Below are 24,651 nucleotides of genomic sequence, written 5' to 3' on the forward strand. Positions count from 1 at the left end.
GCAGTGCGTCCGCGGGTGCGTTTGTGTGTGTGCGTGTTACTTTGCTCACAACAAATTATCGGTTAATTTGCTTCGATTTTGCACCAACAACAAGCAGTGCGAAAGGGGATGTCCTTTCCACCACCGCCACTACCACTATCACCACCCCCTGCTCCCTAAGGTCATAGGTCACCAGCCAGGAGGTGAGTAAATCAAGTTATTTGAATTCTTTACCCAAAACACACTTGCACCTAACGATAACGAACTGATGAGTTGACCTCGCTGCAAGCCGCGTAGGAAACGAATGCCAAATTTAACCAAAATAATAAAACACGTTTGCCAACGCCAGCAGCAGCAGCGACAACAACAACAGCAACCCATGTCCAATTAAAGTTGCAGTAGGGAAAAAAGAAATGAAAAAAAAAACCGGCATGCCGGCTGCTGCAATTCAGAGCTGCTCAAAGTTAAACGAGCCAAGTAACAGCAGAAACAACAGAAACCACGCACCATCCACAGTGGAACTTCACAAAGATGGGCAAACTAACAGTCGACTTTAGATTGTATCCACCATTTAATTTAAGGATACATCCTTTGATTTCAAAACCATCATCATGGGGGTAAAGAAACCTTGGGAGCACAAGTTTGTATTTAAATTAGAATTAGGTAATCCATATCCGTAAACTATACCTCAGTTCTATACCTGGTTAAATCAGATTAATTTCGTGTTCCATCTCAAAACAGCTCGGGTTACAGAGGTTCCACTGTACAAAGGGTACACAAATCGCGTGAGTGTTGGAGCCGCTCTGTGGGTGTGAGTGTGTTTTGGTTAGCAATACTACACCACTCGCGGCGCACTTTAAATATTTTACCCAACTACACAGAGAATTGTGCTTGGGCTGCGGTTTTTTCTGCGCCGCCAAGTTTTTGAAATGAAAATAATCATAATCAAGGGCTGGGCGCAGAAGTGGGAGGCTTTCAACAATGCCACACCCACTCGAATCCCCCAGCACTTTCCCCCACCTACCACTTATTTTTTTTTTTCTCTCTTTTTCTCTGGAAAGCCAGAATGTATGAATGAGTTAATCAGAGAGCAGAGGCAAAGCGCCAAAAGGCAACAGTCAGCAGACGCATCGTCTGCCCAGCTTACTGGCAACCAGTGAGCCATCATCAACAAACAACCAAACAACACACAAAACGCAAAAAAACAAATGCACTAAAGTTTCACTAGAAACTGCAATGAATCAGAAGGGAAAACCAGGAAAAGGAGCAAGCGAAAAGTGCTGGCCGTAAACTTAATACCCTTTTCAGTTCAAAGTTATATAAATTATTACAGTATCCTAAAGATAGAACAGTCCCATGGAGAGCTTAATATGACAAACAAATTGTGGGGAAAATTTTAAGATATCTAAGTAGATGAATTATTGTAATAAAAGCTACAAAAAGTATAAGGAATAGAAAGTACCAAAAGCTAACAAATAAGAAACAGGTAGTATTATAGCATTCAATGAGCCCATGCCCACAGAGGTAACTATTCTATCAAGTCGGTACGTTCCAGCCAAGTAACCCATTTGATTCGGAGTGTATCAAATGCCATGACAAAGATTCCGACGATGAGTCTGCTATAAATTGCGATGGCATTCTGCGCTTAACGGGTTTTTTGTTTGTTACATTTTTCGACATTTGCGCCATTGACGTAATTGTCAGACCCGGCCCAGACACACTACTCAACTGAACCGTCAGCAGTCAGTCTGACACCGCCACTCCAGAGATCCCTAACTGCAGAATAACCATTCGCAGAGTTCCCAGCTCCATGGCCATTTGAATACCCATTTCCATTTCCATTTGGAAGCGTCGCTCCCGTCTGCGCCTTTTTCAAGCTCAAGAGCAAAGTCGGCTTTGCCTTGGTCTTTTCATGAATTTGCATTTGCTGCGGCCGGGAAAATACTCGTATTTTCAGCGGGTATTTTTCATAATTTTCTGCTCGCGCTCTCCAATTTTTCCAGCACATTTTTCCTTTTTGCTCGCCCGGCCCGCCGCACGGTTCGTTGCACTTTTGTCAAGCATTTGGCAAAGTTTTCGGCTGAATTTTTGGGTTATTGTCGGTATCGCACAGAAGCAATGAATGGTCTGATAAATACTGGATGCCTAGTAAACCCAGCAGACCAAACAGCGCACCAAACCGCCACTGACTGCCAATTTGGGCGGACCACAAGCAATTAAAATTTAATTTGCCCAAAACCTCCAGATATATGTACGTAGCAAGCACATAAACCGCAGTATTAAAATTTAACAACGCAGCAGGTCCTGCGGCCAAGTTGCCTACTGACTGGGGCCACTTTAGAGCCCAACACGTTGGATCCCAGATTCCAGATCCCAGTTCCCAACACAAATTAATTGAATTGAGACACATTTGCGAGTGGCCACAGAAAAGAGAAATTATTTCGGGAACGATTCCTGTGGGCGGCTGGCACATCAAATACATTTATAATTTTATTATGAGACTTTTTCCCATTCGCCAGAATGACTTGGAAATGAAAGGTCCTTGGCAGTTAATGTTCCGAACTCACGCACTCCATGACAAGCGCAGAGGATACACTAGGAACAACATTTGACTCTAGCTAAAATGAAGGCGCCTTTCCTTACAATATATATTTATCATTAAACATTTGTGATAACTAGGTTTCTTAAAAGCCTGATTATTATGCTTGCTTAAAAGGTAACAGGCGCATACAAATTTATAAACAAAAATACAAAGGATACAAATTAAAGCCTTTTTTCTCTGAGTGTACTGAGGTCAATTCGGACTGAGTCATTCCCATTCAAAGTGAGATGCGCTGAGGAGTGTGAAGCGCCTTCTACGATCGGCCATAAAACTGTTTGCGTTTGACTGTCGCGCAACCTTGTAGCAGAGTGTATAGTATTGTTTATGTGTCGGCAACACGCTGTGGTTCCGGCAAATCGCAAATCCCGCTCCATCCTCGGCTCTTGTCCCACTGTGCGGGTGTGTGCTAATGACGCCGCACTTAACCCATGTTACCCGAAATCGGGCGTGTCCAATTCCGCCCGGCAGGTAGTCGTAGCAGGGTCGTAGAGTACCTCGATTTTTATGAGCACTTGACAACTCTATAAACAAAGAACGCTTATCGCCAACAGAACACCTCCTCGACCCTTTAATCTAGCATATATCTTGTTTCAAAGTCTAGCACTTGAGCCGCAATTTTCACACGGCTTTAATGCTCGGTTTTATGGCTGATATGCCAGTTAGATAGCTTTAAGCTCGTCCCAAGTCTCTGGTTTTCCTCCAGACAGTGGCCCCTACCCAAACAAGGGCCAGGAGAAATATGGCGAAATGAAAGCATTGCGAAAAGAAAAACTGGCAAAAGATGAAAAACTTACGAAGTAACTTTTCGCTTTGTGGAGAGGAGCATATTCACAGGCTGTTCCAACTCAAACCGAAGATTTGTGTGTGGGTTTTTGTGTGTTTCTGTGCCTCCACGAGATCTCCAAGTTGCATGTTGTCAAAATTGCTTTGACGTTTTATTAGTTTTCAACTGGCCCCCGAGCAGCCAGTTGCACTCTAACAAACCGACAACATCATCATCGCCATCGCCATCGTCATCTGGTGGCATGGCAAACAAAAAGCAAAACAAAAAAATAACACAAAATCGACGGGAAATTTACATAAGAAACGTTGAAGGATGCTCCACGGACCGGGCACACTTCACTCTAGCCGGCGCTAAAAATAACAAAAAAGCAAACTCCCAATGCGCTGACCAAAGCGAAATGAATACTCTGTAGAAAATAGCAATGGGACTCCGTCTACGAGCACATTTGAAAATAGTTTGCGGCATGTCAAAAAGCCAGTGACCGCATTAAATTTTCTCCTCTCCAATAAACGAATTTTTTCCCATTTTTTGGAAGGCATCCAGGGGCCCAGCGAAAAGCCGCAGCCGCTTGAATTTGATCGGGCAGCCAGCTGAGACCCCAGAGATTTACGTCCTCATCCAGCAACTCGTACACTTTTTCATTCTTCGGGTAAGAACGATGCTCGCGTGCAGTTTGTTTTCCCAGGGCAGCAGATTTGGTCATTGATTAATCACACGGAATGAGAATTTATTGAGGAAATCGAACGATCAAAAGCGTCTGAGAATTAAACGGATTGTGAAGAGCTGCTAAAGTTAGTCATTACAATAATATTGTATTAATTATCTAACTTAGGGGGATCTGGGATTGAAGCTAAAACTGATTTGGCAGCCTCATAAATTTGTAGAAAATAATTTATAGCTCATACTAATCCTCAGAGTTTTGTTGTGTATCTATTTTAGTCAGGTCTCTTCCAACATCCCGACTGTTGGAATTAAATGAGAAAAACCCTTTGATTAAAAGCTGAAAAGTAAATTTATTATTGAACATTTAAAACGTACAATGTTATGAACCAGATCCACATTTATCCCGTGCTCTACATAAAGTAAAGGGCATCTAAGCTTCGGCTTTTCCCTTAATTTTGTGCAACAAATGGAGCACACGGTGCAACTCCCAAAAATGAGATTTGTGCACACGGCTATTTTTGTGGCCATTGCAGCCGGGCAGGCAGGAAAATAAATCGGAAAAAAAGCCATGACAAATAGTTCAAAGGCCCAACTCGTTGAGAGATATTTTTTCCGGCGTCAAGTGTGTGTAGCTTGTTATTTTTGGCCCAAACGCTGGACTGGACTCGACGCACCCAAGGGGGAAAGACACTGCACATGACAGAGGGAATAATTAATTCATTGCATTGGCCAAACGGTTTTCGGTCGGCTCGGTTCAGCTTGGATCACCCCAGTTCACCTCTGAAATGGGTCAGCAATTGTAATTGTAAGCCGGCTGGCGGTTTCCTGCCTTTTGTTTGACATGACGATCATGAGATTATGGCGACGACGCCCATGTTGCATCACAATGCCACGCCCATGGTGTAATTTGCCCTTTTGGCCTTTGCTCCAGAATCAGATAAATTTGGTTATTGCGTTTTATTGGCGTGTTAAATTGTTGCAACTTGCATTGCAGGCCATGTGTCTATCGATTGTCTGCCCCACAGGCCCAACTCATTAAGTGAAATTGCCATAAAGACAAGCGTCTTGTCGCTCGGCGTTTTCCCCCCCGTATTTGCTGGGTTTGCCTTTTGTAATTCAACTGATTATGAGATTGTTGACTTGTGTGCGCCTTCCCTTCCTGTGCGTCGTGATTGGAGGAAAGGGGGTGAAAGTGCCGGGGCTGGGACTATATATATCAACACAATGAGAGCCAGAGTAATAGCACTGTAAAGTTAGCACTTCTTTTCTTTGAAAACTCTCAAAAAGTTACGGCTTCCAGGGGGTCAGATAATGTAATAAATGGTACAGAGTTCCTAATAACTTTCGTTACTTAAACAAAAGTGTAGTCCAGCTGTGGAGGAATCCTTTATTCTCTACTACATATTTATACTAGCATATGCATCGATTTTGACTGAACTCAATTTAAATTATTTACATACGTATAAGCATGCTGCTTAAAATTGTTTGTAAGTTCTATATTCCTCTTAAGACTTTATAAAGGTATTTTGAGGTATCCTTTTTAGATCTTAGAACTAATTTGTGTATGTGCAGTGATACAAAAGTGAATGGAAATAGTGCTATACATAAATTATGAATCGCAAGGCTTGATCCTATTGTTTTGTCGACAACTGTTGGTACTTGGTATGAGCACTTTTACGCGGCTCCTCTTGTTATTGTGCTTTATTTACGTTCTGCTTTGGAGCAGCACATCACCATGGTCAATGGCCGATCCGCAGCTAAAAGTGGGTTCTGAATCCGAGGCTATGGGATATGGAATACAGAATGGGGGATACCATGGGGCATGTGTTATGATATAATCTGCGGTTGCCCAGCGTGTGGAATAACATTTCTTCTAAGACTTCCATGCTGCGCGTGGTAGCAGCTCCATCATTTGTTCGTAGCTCCCCAGAGCCCCAAACCACGCGCCATATTCATATATCCACACGCACACATTGCCTCTTTGTCAGCTGCCAACAGCAATGGCTGTATTAAAAAAAAAAAGGGGCAAAAAAGTGAGGAAGTATGGAGAGGGCCAGCGAGTGCCGTTCAGTTTAACTAACGGCCTGACAAATGGGAGTGGTGTTAGCATTTCAGTTTTCAGTTAGTTTTCCATTTGCTCACAAGATGAATGCAAACAAACACACAACACAACAACACACGGCAGCGCAATACTCCTCAAAATTAAACTGGGACGACGGATGGTATGGGCAGACCTTGCAGGTCCTTTTAAGCAGCGCACCATAATTTACATAACACTCACTTGCACTTAGTGCCTGACCTAAATTTGACAGCCACCTGCTAACGAAGCCCGTGCTGCCAGAAGGAAAATTCCATGGGGCCTTTTGTGAGCTGGCAAAGGCGGGTGGTTGGCTCGCGGGGATGGCCCCGGAAAATCCAGAGATCGCGGGCTGTAATTAACTCGGGACGGTGGGGGGTGGAAGGATAAGAGGAGCCAGCAGGCAGCCGCAAAGGTCAGGGATTTCGTGTCTGCCGCAGAAGGCGTGAGGTGAAAGCGAAAATGCTCGTAATGCGGGTCTATTTAGAGCTTTAGCTAGATATTCATAAATACAGCTATTTGCTTAATTCGTTTGGCGCCCAGGCATGGGAATAGAGAAAAACCATTAGGGCACTTTAAATGCCTTATGAATGATGATTCATAATTGTTGCTGTATGTTGTGCAGTACAACTTTTACCAACTTCATTTATTATGATCAGCAATTTAACCTTTCACCTGTAGAAATTCGAATGCTTTCGAATTTAGATTGGCGAATTAAATTGTTGAATTAAACGGCAAGCAAACAAAGTGAACTGTGTTATAGCAAGTTAAACATATTGCTTTATTACTCGTTTTCAAAGGAAAGTTAAAAGTGCCATGAAATATGACTTCAAGTTTAGATGTGGCACGATATGTAAGCCAGTTTTATGGTCCTCTTCCGATAGGGGAAGTTAAGAACCAAATGCTTTTTGGCTTTAAAGGGTGTTGGCTTTTAATGGGTTCCATTGTAGCATGCCCCAGCCCTCTTCACATATCTCAGAGTCCATCGTTAATAGCCGACTGCAAAGACTTGTGCAACATGCAGCAAACATTTATCATCGATGGCAGAGCTCAAATGGCACGTTTCGATGGGCGCCCAGGCAATTTACGCAATGGAAAGTGTTTGCCATCTGTGTGTGGGTGGTCTCGCACACTCAGACACCCCCATCCTCCCCAGACACAAAGTGTCCAACTTGCTATCTCTTGGATTTCCATTTAGCTTTATTGTGTAGCAGCGACAATTTCAATTTCTATAGACAGGGTAAGGCCTGATTAATGAATGAATACCCAAGTCAAGTGACAGAAATTTTGTTTAATTTACGGCTCCAGTCGGCGGATGAATGAGTACTAAACAACCAACAAGGAAGGGGAAAATGTTGACAGTAAACCGGAGAAATCCCTACGTAAACAGCGCTTCGCTGACTCATTCTGCTGAAATCTTCCTCCCATTTACTGCATATTAACAATATAACTTGCAGTGTGCCATTTTTAACGGCGTAAGTGGGAAAAAGAGCCTGTCAGCCCTGTGCAGTTTGTGTAAAAACCCCCTTTGTGTGGACTAAACCAAAAGTTTAGAGTGCTGAAACACACACTTCCCATCCCCCGGTTGCATTAGCCGAGCTGCCACTTCAGTTTGCCGATTGGCATTGTATTGGCCATTCACTGCTCGAGTTGGCCGACAAGTGGCCGAAACTTTTGCCAGCCTGACCCATATACGTCTGCCAGTTCCGGGAGGGCATTTTAATTGCTTTGTTTTATTGCCACTGCCATTTTCCCAATGAAGTTGTTCTCTGCATGCTTGGAAAATTTGTGTTCATTACCTAGAAAATGACCGCAGGATATATATATATATATCCAGCAATCACCATTCAAATCTGTCCGCAAAATCGGTAAAATATCCAAGCGCTTGAACTGAGCTTTGTGCAATCGGTGCCAAGAAAATTTGCACTTCGCTAATTCCAAAGCAAACACAATGCTCGAATTGTTTACTCATTACTTTTCGCTGGGGCCAGTTTTATTTATATTTTTTCCGAAGTGAGGCAATCGAGGCTCATAGTCAAATGCCCATAATCTATATATAAGTATGGCCAGGCACCGCACAATTATGGCAATAAATATATCAGCGTTAATGTATGCGATTTGGGACCAACTGTTAATTAGCACTCCCTGCCCCAAAAGGCCAAAAGCGGCACAGACAAATCGGCAAATGAAGCGTGGTAAAAAATAATAGCCAAATGAAGCGTGAACAACGAGTGCACAATCTGGCCAAAAGAGTTCCATGAATGAATTGCTCTGTGCGTGTGTTTTTATTCCGGTTACGGCTACGGTTGTCTGGCCACGCCCCCATTGGCGCCATTCGGTTGTTTACCAGGGTTTTACGGGTATTACCCATATGTATATAGAAGCAGCCGTTCATGGGGCTTTGGACTCTAGCCTCCATATCGGAAAATGCCAATGACTGCGACTTTGTCTTGCTACTCAGCTAATTGTTTTGTGGCAAGTGACTTCTGTTCTCCTTTCTTTTCTGTTTTTCTTGGCTAAAATCGAAACCGATAAGCCGAATGCTTTGAATAAGTTTGTTGAGAACTTACTTGAGAATTGAACAAGAACAATGGCCAATCAGGAAGGAATCTTTGTGGGCAAAACTTTTCATTGTGCGCATCATAATCGCATTTGTATTCCTCTTTTTTTGTTGACTCAACGTGAAGCATTCTTGAGCGCATACTCCACTTCTATTTGCGCTTATCAATTCCGTGGGGTTTCGTCATAATTCGAAAAGGTTTTCATTTCCGCTGCCAGCACTCTTAACTGGAAATTTAATGATGAGAATATTACCACCGCATTTTGGCTCTAACCAAGCCCCCAATAGGCTTCAATTAAATGTGGCGCTTTTGGCATTGCACTACCAAATCAACAAATTACTGCTGCGTCAATTGAAATGCATTTAATTGGAGAGGGTTTTGGGTATTTGCGGTGTTGTCTATGGTCATGTCTGCCCGATTCTTGGCGAGTATTTTGCGTTAATGCTGTTTGCCAACGCATTAACATGCAGCCAGCACCGATCGCATTACGCATACGCCACGTGTGCAGCAAACCATGTTGGGATTTGCCAATTACCCATGCAGCAAACCCAGTCGCACAAAGTGTCAGCATAAATAATTGACTGACAGGCGAGACGACGAGGAGAGTCAGTCTCCTCCGGTTCCGACTCTTTGTGATGGAAATGCAAATCTTATCGGGTTGACATAGTTAACCCAACTAACTGGCCAGCTCGCTGGTAGGCGGAAATTCGATTGTAATTACTAGCAGTTTTTAGCACCAAACAAGTTTATTTACATGCATAACATCCCGCGGGCTTTTCATTCTTCACCAAACCAAAGAGAGCAACAAACTCGTTTGTGGCCTTAACCATTCAGTTTGCAGTTAGCCAGTTATCGCCCACTTAGTTGCAAAAAGAGTTCGTTTTGCGGTCGAATTGAAATGACTAATAAATAGATTTAACACGAATACCCGTGCATTTGCGTCCAAAATGATGACGCACTACAGGGCGTATGGGCAATACATTTCCTTTGTTTATTCAATGGAATATAAATGTATGGTCGCCAGAGTTTACAGAAATGAATAATATAGTAGCAGTATTCTGATATCTCTGTGGTTTTTTTTGTACTGCATATAGATAAGGTTCGTCGGCTGTTCAACGCGAGCCACAGAGATTAATTACGGCACTTTAAATAAGCCCAGTTTTTTATTTCAAACATTTTTCTCAAAGCTTATTAGCTAGCTGCGCCAATTGAACCCACCCAAACCACCCACACGGGCGCCACTCGCATTCTCAATAGCACTGCTGCCACCGCAGAAAGTCAACTGCACTTAATTGCGAAATAATTGACTTTATTTTTAGTTTATTACCCGGACCACCACAATTTTCCTTCATTTTCCGTAGTGCATTTGCAATTTGTTGAGTGTGTTTCAATTAAATTAAATGAGAAACTTTTGCGGCAAATGAAAATTTTCAGCGGGCAAACGAAGGCAGAAAAGAAGCTCTTAACTGGCGCTCCGAGTTGCGGTCACCAGCCGCAAAAAGCATTTAACCCACATTCGCCGGCGACACGAAAAACAACTGAATGCCATCGTTGAGAGTTGGTTTTTCGCATTATGCAAAGTGCTGCCCAAGCAACTCCGGGAGCTGGCCAACTGCCTTTGGCCAAGAAGACAGTGTAGGCCTAAAGAAAAATGCAGTTTTGAGGATGGCAGTGATGGCTTTTAAGAGACAGCTGCAAGTGGCACTGGCTAAACAGCATTTTAATTTGCTCCTTACTCACATTAATTAGCCAAAAGCAATGAATAACATCTGCCGGCCAAGTGAGAAAAAAAAAACAACAGTCGGCTAGAAAATGCAATTGTGCTGGCAAACGAGTATGACCGGCAGTCCAAATGTGTATCAAGTGACCAATTGGCGCACTTCGGATGGGGGCATTTGCATGGCTCCCACGGCTGTCGTTTCTTTGAATTATATGGTCGGCCAACGAAACCATACAAAATAAAGTACAACTCGGAGGCCGAACAGTGGCCAAACATTGTTTTTTCAGTGATAACAGAAATGTACACGCAACTAAATACCGGGATGATAAGTTATTAAATTCGCGTATAATCAAACTTATTATCAGTTGTAAGCCTTGAAATAGAAATAGAAACTGATTTACTGTTTATAACTAACTTTAAAACTGTTGTTTTAACTATGGCCTTACTTATTTGAAGTTTTCGTGTTATTTTTTATTTTTGCCACTATGCAATATTCTCAAAATGTGTAATTTTTTTACTGTGTAATTTATTTTACCCCTGTGTTTACCCACAGTTTGGCTTGCGTTTCTTGCCCCGCTTGAAAAGTATCTCAAGTGCGACAACAACACACGCCTCATATGGGATTCCACTGTGACCATGCCCAACTGTTCAACTGACACAATTCCAATTCCTGTATAGCACAATCTAAGTTCTCCCGGGTTTTGACGGGGTTCCAGACCCCAAAATGAAACACGTGCCCCGTCCACTTGCATTGCCATCAAAATATGTGCGGCAATAAATTAAATAAAATATGCAATATGGAGAGTTAAATACGAGCATTGTCACTGTCGTCGCATCCACTTTTGCGTGGGGCACAGTACCGAGGGGTTGGGGAGTGGCTGGTGGTGCGGTGGTGGCGCTGTCGGCTGCATTTACATGCTAATGGAGGAGCGTTGAAATTTATGCGATCCGCTTTTGTTGTTATCGCATATCGTACTGGTACCGCGAACTGAGCCGTGCCCAAGGTCAAAACTATGGCAACTTCCGGAAAAACAGAATTCTGAAACGGTATAAGGCAAAAAATGTATTCAGTGAACTTCTCAACTAAACAGCTTTATTACCAGCCTGTCCGAAATCCTTATTCCATCGCTTAGTCAGAGCTGATAAATATTTAAACATCACTCAAGTGCAGAAACCTCACGCTATTGGCAAATCACTTTAAACTAATAGCAAATAGGATAGACATTTTACTGTCGAAAAAGCAGCACAAAATCCCAACTTCATAGCCAGAGCATGTCAAAAACCTCAATCCGTTTAAGCCTTTTCCTCTGCTTTTTGCATGCTGGAAAATCTCCAGTTCTGATTCAATTTACGCTTGCCATAAGAACCAACAAAATATAATCAAAACTTGCCCGGAAAATTTAAAACTTTAACAGAAGAGTTTGGGCGTAGACTTCAGAGTTCCTCGGCGTGCGTTGTTCATTTGGGTGTTGTTGATTTGGATTAGCAACCCGTACACCTGATGAAGCTGCCACCTGCCTCCTGAATTAGCGTCATCCATCACGAAAGTTCACTTAGCCCATATGTTGGCAAGATAGCGAAGCAGGCGGAGATGGATTAGGCTGGTTAACACATCGCTGCTCCATATTGATGCCACTCTATGATTACATGCCTCATTAGGGCAATCCGCCATGGATGATCATTAATAAGCACCCGTTTATGTGGGCACGAATTTCGGTTTATTGATTTTGCCTTAATTAGGCCAGATATTTGTATCACTTTTCCATATTCGAGTGGCAATTGATTTGTGTACAATCCATGGCAATCAAATACTTAATTGAATTACTTATTCCTATACAGGTAGTTTTATGGGGCATTCAAAATGCAATTTAGTCGACTAATTGCACTAACTGCCTCGAAATATACATTTAAATCTAATTGTGTGTTCCATTTGGCTCATTTAACTTTAAGTTTAACGTTTAAACTGTGTTTGGTTCTCTTGATATTTGTGCTGTCTGGCTAATAAATTTAAACAACGAGTGGCAGAACATATTGTGGCAATAACTGTTACCACATTGATTGCACTTCATGTTCATAAGTGCTCTTTAGTTGTCACTTAGTGACTTTGGTCTAGGTCGATGTTATTCGCATATAATCCAGCCGGGAAGCTCACTTAGTGTCAAGTTGATTTGCGGTGATGTGCGTTCTTGCACTTGACCGGCGGAAATGTCGCAATTAAGCGACATTAAGCTGACCCAAACTGCAAACGCATCGCCCACATATTTCCCATTTTCTGCGCGCTTTTCTGATTTTCCTTTTCCCTTTGGAGAAAGCCAGTGACAGGGGCGACAACGTGGGCAAATCAATGCCAAAACGAGGGTCATTTGTTACGGCATACTTAGGAGAGACTCGGTCCTTCTGCTCCCTACTTTCTGCCCCTTTGTAATCAGCAGCAACATTAATTAAACCTGAGCTTAGGATGCCAGACAACGACAACGTGCTCCTGATTTTCAGTTTAATTGAACCGAACTTCTGTCTGGGCAACGGAAAAAGAGTCCTTGGACATGGATATGCACTGCTGCTACTCCAAACGAATTAATTCCATTTTCTTTGGCTAGAATCGAAAAAGCTACTTGCCAATGGTCTTTCATCCTTTCAGACATCCTGTCAGCTTTTCGTATTCAGTTCAATTAGATTGTGAGTCAAAGTAATGAAAGGCAACTGGGAGAACATGCCGTCTCGAATGGGGAACACAAGTTCCCCTTTAAGTTTACACAAAAAAGAGGCCATGAATTAAATTTTGTATTCATGTCCTCCAGCACCACCACTACTTAATTTTCTCCTTCTTCCTTCAATTTTGCTGCCAGCCCACAGACACTCCTGCTCATTCATCAATAAACGGCGGAAAGGACAAGGTTGTAAAATGTCAGGCAGCTGTCAGGACATTTGGGTTCTTCTGTCCCGGTTGCGTCTGCCTGTGTGTGTATTAATTTGATTAAATGCTACTCGGCACACACATGGAACATAACCCAAATCCAACAACTTTTTCCCACTTCTTTGCAGGTTTTTCCATAGCACTGAAAAAAACTGAAATGTACTCTTTTGGGTTGTAGCTCGTAGCTCAAACAAGCAATATCCAAATAAAATGAATAAATTCTTTCAATCACAAGGGATATTGATAGGAAACAACCGGATTCTCCCAGTGTTTCTGATGACATTTACACAAGACTACCCAGCACACAGTTATTGAAAGACAAACAGAGAAACATGGCCAAAACCAGGGAGCGGAAACTGGGAAACAGGGATTGGGATCAAAGGGCGGAATGGAGGCGGCGGAAATGCCAAGAGGCAAGTGCGTGTGCCTGCATTTTCCGGGCGGAGAACAGGCGTCAAGGAGGCGGAGTGTGAGAATGGGCGTAGGCGTGTAGGGGTGCAGTTGGGATGAAAAGGTGATATCGGGGGCATATAGTGTTTGTCAAAAAACGATGTCAATATGCTCGCTCTGGGCAAAACAGACAGCGAACAAGGCAGTTGACACAGATAAACCAGAGGAGCGATGCCAGGAGCCAGCTTTTCATTATGCAGATACAATGCAGCTGCCTGATAACAGAAAACGAATGGAAAACAATGCGATTTCAGTCATTAGAAATGCATGACTCGAATAATTCATATTAATTGCTACGCACTTTGTCCTAAAAACAATTGCCTGACTTCGCCTTGGCCAACTGCCAATTTGGACCCTAAAAACCTTTAGGGTCCTTCCATAGAGAAGAAAGCTGCTAGAATAAAGGAAAAGTGGGCGTTTTCAGTTCATCTTACAGTGCTCAGCTGAATTACTTTTGCAAAGTAAATAAATGCATTAAAAGTTTGGAAATCGCGTAGAAAAAGGCACGCCCTGTTCTTTTTTCGGCACTTAAGAACTCTTGCGTTCTCCACGAAATTGTGTTTCCCCGGAGAGTGTTGAAAAATGCATGGCAGGAAGTTGGATTGGCATGCCAAGGAGCAAAAGGGGCAGGCAAAGATGCGAGCTGGAAAATTACACAAAAATTCTTGCCAAGAACGATGATCATCATGATGATGGGAACGCCAGGCTGTCAGGCTTAATGTTTGCCCATATGCAGAATACGGGATAAAGGATACAGGATATGGGCGCGCGCTGTTCCCTCTCATTTTCATATAGCCATAATGTCCTGTGAATGCATAAAATGCATTTACAGAGGCATGAAAAATTTAAGTTTAATTAAGCGTTCTCCCAAGGGCCCACGGACATCGCATCCTGCCAGCTCTGTGACATCCTGTTCCCATTTGTGATGCTGCTCCGTGCCATCGGCACACACCATTGTCCTTTCCGATGCCCGCATTGAATCCGCTTCCGGTGCAGCCACAACTGCTGCAGGGGGAGCGGTATGGAAGGGGATGCGAAAGCCAGCACACAATGCCATTGGTTTTGGACACGTTCCAAGCTGCAAACGCCCAATCCACTGGGAGTCCTTACGAGGATTAGAAAGTGGGGAGCTGCTCAGTCTCCAGCGGCATTGTATTACAAAATTAAGCGCATCCGTAAGCGGAGCCCAGAGCATTCGTTTTGATTTCCAACGATTTATTCCCTACCGTTGAAGGTGTCATTCCAATTCCTCAAGGGTTTGTCACGTGAAAAAGCTACAAAGGATTGAATAACCTAGAGCTGTAAGCTATTTCCTTGCTGTGCCAATTTAACATATATTGGATATAAATAACTATTGATTGGAAAACTCCACGATAGAGGAATTTTTGGTCATATATCATCATTTAAGATATTTATTTATTTGGCTAAACTTTTTGCAGAGTATGCTGACTTTGAGCTCGGTTGGCCCCTTTTCGACGTCGTTTTTCATGGTTTCGCTGCCGGGGGAGCCTGAAAATGTGAAAATCGATACGGAAGTGCTCCTGAGTTTGCAAACTCTGGTTGCCTCTAAGCTGCTTTTGCCTCTGTTTTTCACATGATTCTGCACGTACAGCGAATTTCGCTTAATTTTTTACCTTTTGCCTCCACGCAAACAATTTGATGCAATATTTGATTTAGTATTTGCGCTCGCAATTGTCGCACTGATGAATAGTTGCAGCCACCTAGACATGCCATAAATATAATATACCTACTATATTGTATCTAACTTTGTTTGCATGCATTTATGTGGGCTTGCAAACTGTTTGCCCATGCATGGAATATATTTTGTTTACGAAAAGTTATTGCCTGAATAATTGAGCAAGTCAACAAGTCGAAGCGTTTTTTTTTAAACATGAGCCAAGCGCCTCCATCGTGCGAGAAATGAGTGAAAACAAGATAGAATGCTATAGTCGAGTTTCCCGACTATCAGATACCTGTTACTTAGCTATTGAAGTGCAAACGAGAAATTTCAACATTTTCTGGAATACGGTAAAACAAGTAATTGTGTAAAAAAAATTCTCACAAATTTTTAAACGCGTGGTCGTGCCAGTTTTGGGCGGTAAAAATTTAAAAAAAAAAAGATTCCAAATTTGAATGCAGATTTTTAGAGAATTGCTCCAGAAACATTTAGATGTATGACTTTTCAAAATCCAATTAAGATAAATTGAGTTATGGACTTCAGAACTTCAGTCTTGGGACATTTTTGAATTTCTACATCATATCAGAAAAAAATTACAAAAATATTAGAAAAAAATAAATTTCCAAATTTGAATGCAGATTTTTAGAGAAATGCTCCAGAAACATTTAGAGGTATGCCACTTTACAATCCGATTAAGATAGGTTGAGTTATGGACCTTAGAACTTCAGTCAGTTTTCAGTAGAACATCAGAAATTTTTTTCCAAATTTGAATGCAGATTTTTGTAGTTCCTGAAATCGAGGCGTTCAAACGGCCTGTTCGCCTCGTCTATTGATCCTGATCAAGAATGTATAATCTTTATGTGGTCGGAAACGCTTCCTTCAGCCTGTTACATACTTTTAAACGAATATAGTACGACTAACGGGTATGAAAAGGGTAAAAATGCGAACCAAAATATGTAAATACAAATTAATGGAGTACTTCCTGTCTGCATCCTTTTGAATGCCAGCCAGGCGGTAAATGCAAATGTAAATGCGAAGTGCATTAAACGCCCTGTCTGTGGGTGCAACATTTCAATTACATCCCAAACCGACCACTGGCTTCCTTTTCTTCTTGGGTTTTTGGTCTTTTTGCCGCATTTTTGCGCCTCATTTTTGGGCGGGTCTGTTTTTCCAGGCAAAAATACTCCATTTGCATTTTGTTTGTGGGCACACGGCAGCAGGCGAAATATTCCCACGCCGGCATGGCTCAAGTTCACCCAGCTGCCAGCCCCAGATATAATATATATACATATGTATATATATGCCACAATCAAGCTCCAGATCCAGATGTCTGCAGAAAACCATGCCCCATGTGGCTCGCCGACTTGTCTGATTACTACCCAATGTGTTTGGCAGCGCGAATATATTTGCCCATTTAATTAAATCGCTTTTCCGCTATTTGTTTAACATTTTCCCCCTGTTTACAGCCACATTTACAATGTGCCTGAGATGTGGAAAATTCCTAGCGGTGAATCACATGTGAAATAAAATTGGTTCAATTACAATGCGTGATTGGCTCTCTTCGTTTAATTAGCATAATTGCCTGAGGAGCATCAATTAAACTTTGGAAACTACGAAAAATCAAAGGGGGTGCTGTGTAACGGCCAAAGGAAACTTTATCGAGAGTTACACGGTCTGCCAGTTTGTCAAGTTTGCTAGGGAAAACTTATGCCGAGCCGGGAAAATTGCAATTAGCTGTCGGGTGCACCCCCTATTTTCCTACTGAATTCGCCTGCCACACGCACGACTCGCCTCGGAAAAGCCATTAAACTTGCATAATTAGCACACTTTCAGCACTGCTGGAAATCTTTAAAATCCGATTGTATCGTGAGGCTAAAATCACAGACTTTTGCCATTTCCATTTCGTTTGCAATGGCGAATCAATTTGGTGCCCATAAAAAAAGGAGAGTCGTGAAAAACGTGCGATACTCGAATGTGGCAAAGTCAAATGCAACTCCGTACGTGCCGTATTGTTGTGGATGCTTTTGATGGGCGGATGGTGGGTTGGTGGAATGTGGCTTGTGGGTGGTTGGGTGGAAAACCGCAGTGGCAATCGCTGGCAAACCTGGTTGAACAATGCGGGCATCCATCCAATAATTACGCTTAAACGGCCGCAGTGCCAAAAGCAGAGGAAAAGCAAAGCACTCACGTGCCATCGCGGTCAGGAAGTTGATGTGTCGCCGCCAGTCTGGAGCATTTCCATTTGACTTTACTGCTTCTGCCCCCGTTTCTCCTTTACCCTTTGCCCAGTACCCGTTCCCTGTTATCCTGTCTGTCTACCTGGGCCACCCCGTCATCTCGTCACCCGTTCAATCAATGGATTTTACAGCTGACTTGCCAATATTATGGTAATCCATCGTCGTCGCTCCTTTCGTCGCTGTCATTTTGGAAATGGTTTTCCCCCGCTATTCAGCAGGCGTAAATCATTCATTTCACTTGGCCCGGATTTTTTACGGCAAGGGTTTTTGTGGCCTCGCCATCAGCGGACCAAGGAACGTGCTGAATTTGCTCCATTTCTGGTGGAAAGTTGCACAACAAGCGTGCTGGGTCGTATCATTAGTTACATTGCAAAATCCTCACCCCCGCCAGACGTGGACACACGGCGACTCAACGAGTAAATTGAAGTTTAAAATAAAAACTTTGTGGCATCAAGAACATTATTTACACAGAGCTGTGTGCTGGTCCACACGTTCTACTACTAGGAGCTCCTCCTCAAAGACGCACATAAATGGCATATAAGCTTAGATATGGCAACAGCCACAAAAGCAGAAGCAAAAGTTCCAAGAACAAAAGACACTGCGCGTAAAGACAAGCTCAGGAAAAATGATGACAAGTATATGTATTTTTGTGTGCACAGCCAGTGGGCGTGGATGATGTGGATGTGGATGTGGGTGTGGTTGTGGATGAGGTGAATGGCTGGGGCGGGATGGCACCAGAGCTGCCAAAGGGTTAAAAATGTATAGAAATCAGGTCAATTGTTTGCAGGATGTTAAAAAAGTGAAGCCACTGGAAAACATGGCAGAAGAAAGTGCTAGTTAAGTTCAAGTAATGGCACATAAAAGCTAAAATGTGAAAGGATGGGAAAAGGTAATTTCTGTTATCTTAAGGATATAATGAAACTAACGAGGAAGGATATTACGAGGATGAAGTAGTCTTAATACCTTTAATGATCCGTTGAAATTATGTACTGAATTTAATAATTTCGCAATGTATTTAAATACTTCATGCTTCTCCCCGTTTTCAAGTTTCAACATAAAAAACTTGTAAATTAGTTTGGCTGAATCGGCGGGCTCCATAAAAATGGAGAGGTAAATCAGTGTTTAGGAGTGAAAAGTTAAGTACTTCACACATTTCATTTAAGTTTTCAATGCCCAAGAGCATAAAAGTCGATGAAAACTCAATCAAATTCAAATGCAATTCACCGAACTATCCAACGAGTTACCCAACATCAACTGATCTCCCCATAAAATGCAATTAAACCATTTGGCATTCGCTTGCAACGATTAGTTTTGAGAGTTCCTGCATATTAAAGTGATAACACTAAACCCATTTCCATGTCTCCCTCTCCTTTTGCAGCCAACCGAGGAGCGGCTTAAGTGAAAGGCAGACACACAGAGGCAGCAGAAGCCAACGAACCCGCTTCTGAGAGCAGACAGGCGAACGGATTACGCACATCCTGCAGAGCAACCAGCAGCCAGCAGCCAAGCCACAATGTCTAAGCACACGGACAACGATAATCTGCGCAATGACATCTACGAAAATCTGCCCTGTCAGGCGATGTACAACGATTCGGTGCGCAAGATGCAGCAGCAGAAGTCATCGACGCAGACAGCCAGCAGCAACCACAACCCCAATGCCAACTCCATTGGGAACTGCGACTCCACGCCTGCGGCAATCAACAAGAGTCATCCGCCGCCAGTCAACAACCTGCCCAAGGAGATGCTGTATGCCACACCGCTGCGAAAGTCCGATCGCTACAAGAGCGGCGATAGGACTCGCCACGTGGCCACTGCGAATGCGGAGACGAAGCTGTCCAACTTCCGGGACTCGAATCGATTGGCCAGTGCGCGCAACGGAAATCCCGTTCAGGTCACCGATCTAGATGCGGACGAGGACGATGCCCAGGGCGATGGTGTAGATGGCTGTGCCTCCACCAGTGCCCTAGTCGGTGGCTCCAAGTACAGCAATCAACCATCAGCTGGCACGGCCAACCAGCATCTAGAGGATCGGCGTATCCTCAACTTCCTGAAGGACACCACGCAGCTGCAGAAGAAGCTAGAGATCACCGGACGCGACTGTCCCAACGCCAGTTTTTCGAACCTGGCACGTGAGGAGCATTTCGCCAACCTGGTGCAGCAAAACTTTCCCCAGGATGTCGCCACTCACCACTCAAATGGTGAAACCAATGGCGGATCAGCGCCAGAGGAAGATGGCCAAGAGGCAGCTGGTGGATTGAAGACCCAGCCAACTGAGGATACCGATGGCAACTTGGAGGCTCTGATGCAACGCAAGGTGTCTCCGGACAAGGAGGTCAATGGACTGGTTCACAGTGCAAGCCTGGAGCCAAACAATCGCATCGTAAGCACCGTATACATCCATCGCGAGTGGGTGCTAAAAAAGATTGCCCTTTGCCTGGAGCAACGAACGGCGGGAAAGAAGGCAGGACCCGTGGCTCTGGGAGGAGCAGCCTCCTCCAGTTACGTGTCCGCCAGGGCCAAGGCGGCGGCTATATCGAGCTCTAGCTACAACGGTTGCCTAGTGCTAGGCTCAAATGGCTCTGGCAAGACCTCCATTTGCCAGGCAATCATGAAGGGCAACTCTGGAACCAAGGGCATACTCAACCGGAAGCTGCTGGCCTGCTACCTCATCGAGTCCCAGAATCCAGAGTGCCACAGTCTGTCGCTTTTTATGCGAAAGATCGTGCTGCAGCTGCTCAGCCATGCCTCGCTGATCAGCCGGGATGAGAGCCAGCGGATCATCGACGAGGGGTTCTCCTTCCTGCGCGAGGAGGCCCAGCAGCAAGAGTTCAAGCTGGACGAGGCCATGAACAACATCAGTCTGAGTGAGAATGCCGAGGAGCTACTAATCGAGGAACTCAAAAGAGGAGCCAACGAATGCGACACCAAGGAGCTAGACAACTTCCAGTCGCAACGCACCTCCACAGTCAATAAGGCAGCCAGGACTAGTCTCACGCGCCAGCAGTCGGAGCCGGCTCCGTTGCAGGTCGTGGATGCAGTGAATCCGGACGAGAAGACCGGCAGTAACTACGGCACACATCCACCGAAAAGGGCCTCCCGGGAACGAGGTGATGCAGGTGATGCTGAACAGGACAAAGACATGGGCAGCGAAAAGGAGCAGAAGCAATCTCAGGAACCCAAGGAGACGCCCAAGTCGAGTCCTGCGAAGAGCAAGTCAAAGATTCCCGTCAAGCGGGGTCGTTCTGGCAGTGGTGTGCTATCGCCCTCTAAACTAGCCACCATCAGCAATGGTGGCCAGTCTATTCAGCAAGGTGGTGGCGAAGATATAGCCGATCTAAACACTGACCAAGAGAAGCACGAAATCGAAGCGGCCATCAAGGATGACAAGGTGGAGGAACCACAAAGCAACAACGAAGACAAGGAGGAAGATAAGCCCGAAGCGGATAAGGAACTGAATGACCTACTTAAAGAGGAGTTGGATAAATCCAGTCAGGAGCCCAAGGAAGAGGAGACCAAGGAAGAAGCTACAGCGGATTCCAGTGCGGAACCCCTCATAGATTTCACAGAGCCAAAAGTTAATGGCAAACAGGAGGAACCGCAGCTGATACCACCTGTACCCGGAGAGAAGCCTAGGATGAGCACCAACACCCTGCCGCCACCACTGCCTAAAACAAAGAGCTGTCGTACCATCATAGCGGATGGCTACTACGAACTGCTGCTATCCAATCCGGAGATCCTTGAGTGCCTCAGTGTGGACAACATCGAAAAGAATCCGGATGAGTGCTTCAAAAAGGCCTTCTTGTTTCCCCTGCTGGAACTGACTCCTCCAAAGACGGCTTTACTCCTGCTGATTGATTCAATCGACGAGAACTACATCAACGAGGGAAACCTCATCTCCACTTTAAAGGGAGGAAGGGGCACAGTCACCAACCACAAGAGCCGTAATGTGGCCGAGCTGCTGTCGAATCACATCCATCTGTTTCCTAAATGGCTATTCCTTGTGTGCACCACCAAGAAGCAGACCAAGCAGATCACCAAGATGTTCACTGGTTTCAAGAAAATTACGCTGGATGATCTGCGCAAGTCCCATGTCGTCAAGGATGTTCAGGAGTACATCATCAACCGCCTGAATTCCGACTTCAAGGATAGCATTATGCTGACCAAGGAGATAATCGAGTCGCTTCACCAGCTATACATCAAGTCGAATGGCTGTATTCTTTACCTGGAGAAGGTCCTTCACGGCATCAAGGATAACTTCTTCAGTTTCCGGGAGATAAAGCTGATTCCCTGCACTCTGAACGGCCTGTACTTGTACATCTGCCAGAAGTCCTTCAACAAGAAGCAGTATATGAAGATCCGACCCCTGCTAAATGTCCTGCTAGCCTCATCCGGCTACGTGGACAAGCTCTTCCTGTTCAACTGTCTACGCACCCACAACTACACGATCGACTGCCAGGAGTTCGAGAAGCGCTTGCAGCTAATGCGCAACATTCTGGCCTACGATTCTAATGCCCAGCGCCTGAAGATCTTCCACAACTCCTTTGCCGATTGGCTAGTGGACGTAAAGTTCGCCACCAAGAAATTCATCTGCGATGTGAACGAGGGTCATGTGATGATATCCATGTACTACCTACTGGTTGCGGATACCCTCTGTGCGAACACAGTTCGAAGATTTGCCTACCATCTCATAAGATCGGGAGAGTATCTCACCAGTCGGCACGTGGACCTAGATCTTATTCTGATGTTGCTGGAATCGAGGCTCAATTTAAGCGACTGCTTCTACACGAACCAGATGAACTGCTGTGCCCAGTGTGAGCACGATTTCAAGTACGACGTCAATTTCCTGCCCAAGACGAGGGCCATGTTGGAGCGCTTCTTGGCCAGCGAGCTGAGCGAACCCTTCGCCCAGTTCCTGTGCGATTTCTTTAAGCCCAGCCTGCCCACAGACGCCAAGATGTTGAAGCTGCTTATTGAGACGGGCATCAACAATGCCGAATCCCAGAACTCCTGCGAGTCGTCGCTTATGTCGCCGGAGCTCTCTGAGAAATCGCAAAACATTGACTTCGAACTGGCGGATCTGCTGTTGTCCAGCGAGAAGAGTTGCCTGATGGAGACCCAGCGGGCTGGCAGTCCCTCGGAACACAGTGAGCCACCAGCCGAGAGTCAGGATGAGAATGCCTCGAGCACGTTGCACCAGCTTTCCGACTCGCATCACATTGAGCTGCACAAGGGCAAGGCTCTGATCCACATCCTAGCCAACGATGGCAATCATCAGCTGCTGGAAAGGGCCCTCAATGCCTGCAAGAGTCCAATCGATCTGGAGATTGAGGATTACAATGGGCAGACAGCCCTGAATATAGCCGCACGGAACGGACACCTCGAGGTGGTAAAACTGCTCCTAAGCTTCTCTCAGCCCTGTAACGATGGGACTGGCCGGATGAAGCGGGTGGATGTCAACCATGCCGATCGCGATGGTTGGACTCCACTGAGATCCGCCTCCTGGGGTGGTCACAGTGAGGTGGTGCGTCTACTCATAGCTCAACCAGCCTGTAAGATTGATCTTGCGGACAAGGAGGGACGCACCGCCCTAAGAGCTGCCGCCTGGAGTGGACACGAGGATATCCTCAAGCTGCTGATTGAGTCGGGAGCTGATGTAAACTCAGTGGACCGGCAGGGACGCACTTCATTGATTGCTGCCTCCTACATGGGTCACTATGACATCGTGGAAATTCTGCTGGAAAACGGTGCTAATGTCAATCACTTGGACCTGGATGGACGCAGTGCTCTGTGCGTAGCCGCCTTGTGCGGATCGTCAGGATATAGTAAAGTTATATCCACGCTGCTGGATCATGGCGCCAATACGGATCAGTTGGACAACGATGGCATGTCGCCACTTTTGGTCAGCTCCTTCGAGGGCAATGCCGAAGTGTGCGAGTTGCTTCTGGAGAACGCCGCAGATCCGGATCTCGCCGATTTCATGGGTCGCACTCCACTGTGGGCAGCCTGTACCGCAGGCCATGCCACCGTGGTGAAGTTGCTGCTCTTCTGGGGCTGCGGAATTGATTGCATGGACTCCGAGGGACGAACGGTGCTAAGCATTGGCGCCGCCCAGGGAAATGTGGAGACAGTAAGGCAATTGCTTGATCGGGGACTGGATGAAACGCATCGGGATAATGCCGGTTGGACACCACTGCATTATGCCGCCTTTGAGGGATTCCACGAAGTGTGCTTGCAACTGCTGGAGTCGGGAGCCAAAATAGACGAGTGTGACAACGAGGGAAAGACCGCCTTGCACTTGGCCGCTCAGGAGGGACGCCTTCATTGCGTACAGGCTCTACTGGATATCCACTCCAGTTTCGTGGACCAAAAGGCCCACGATGGAAAGACTGCCTTCCGGCTGGCTTGTTTGGAGGGCCACATGGACACTGTTGAGTTTCTGCTGAAGTTCTGCTGCGATGTGAACTCCAAGGACGCGGACTCGCGCACCACCCTCTACATTCTAGCGCTGGAAAACAAACTGGAAATTGTCAAATTCCTGCTGGACATGACCAACGTGGATGTCAATATTCCGGACAGCGAGGGTCGGACGGCTCTGCATGTAGCCGCCTGGCAGGGACATGCTGACATGGTCAAGACCCTGATCGAGGCCGGAGCAGATGTGAACTCCATGGACCTGGAGGCTCGTACACCACTGCACTCGTGCGCCTGGCAAGGCAACCACGACGTGATGAACATCCTCCTGTACTACGGAGCCCTGGCAGATCATGCCTGCAAGCAGGGAGCCACTGCCTTGGGAATTTCGGCCCAGGAGGGACACGAAAAGTGTGTCATTGCCCTTCTCCAGTTCGGAGCTAATCCCTACAAGTCAGACCACTGCGGACGGACGCCCATTAAGCTCGCAGCCAAGTCCAGTCGCACTAGCATCCTGAAAATTTTCGAGAGCTACACCAAAAGTAAGAGTTCATCGCGCAGGAGAAGCCTCTTGC

General features: G+C 45.2%; 1 protein-coding gene across 1 annotated transcript in view; it reads left to right on the forward strand.

Moving 5' to 3' along the window:
• LOC6555365 (ankyrin repeat domain-containing protein 50) overlaps nucleotides 1–24,651 on the forward strand; it is a 27,282-nt gene continuing 2,631 nt past the window's right edge. Inside the window, exons 1-2 of the mRNA XM_001981413.3 lie at nucleotides 1–182; nucleotides 19,044–24,618. Of these exons, the coding sequence (XP_001981449.1) occupies nucleotides 19,179–24,618 (5,440 nt within the window). The 5' untranslated portion in view covers nucleotides 1–182; nucleotides 19,044–19,178. The remainder of the gene's footprint in view (nucleotides 183–19,043; nucleotides 24,619–24,651) is intronic.

This window comes from Drosophila erecta, unplaced genomic scaffold, assembly GCF_003286155.1.
Source record: "Drosophila erecta strain 14021-0224.00,06,07 unplaced genomic scaffold, DereRS2 tig00000000-arrow-pilon, whole genome shotgun sequence".
In the NCBI taxonomy this organism is placed as follows: domain Eukaryota; kingdom Metazoa; phylum Arthropoda; class Insecta; order Diptera; family Drosophilidae; genus Drosophila; species Drosophila erecta.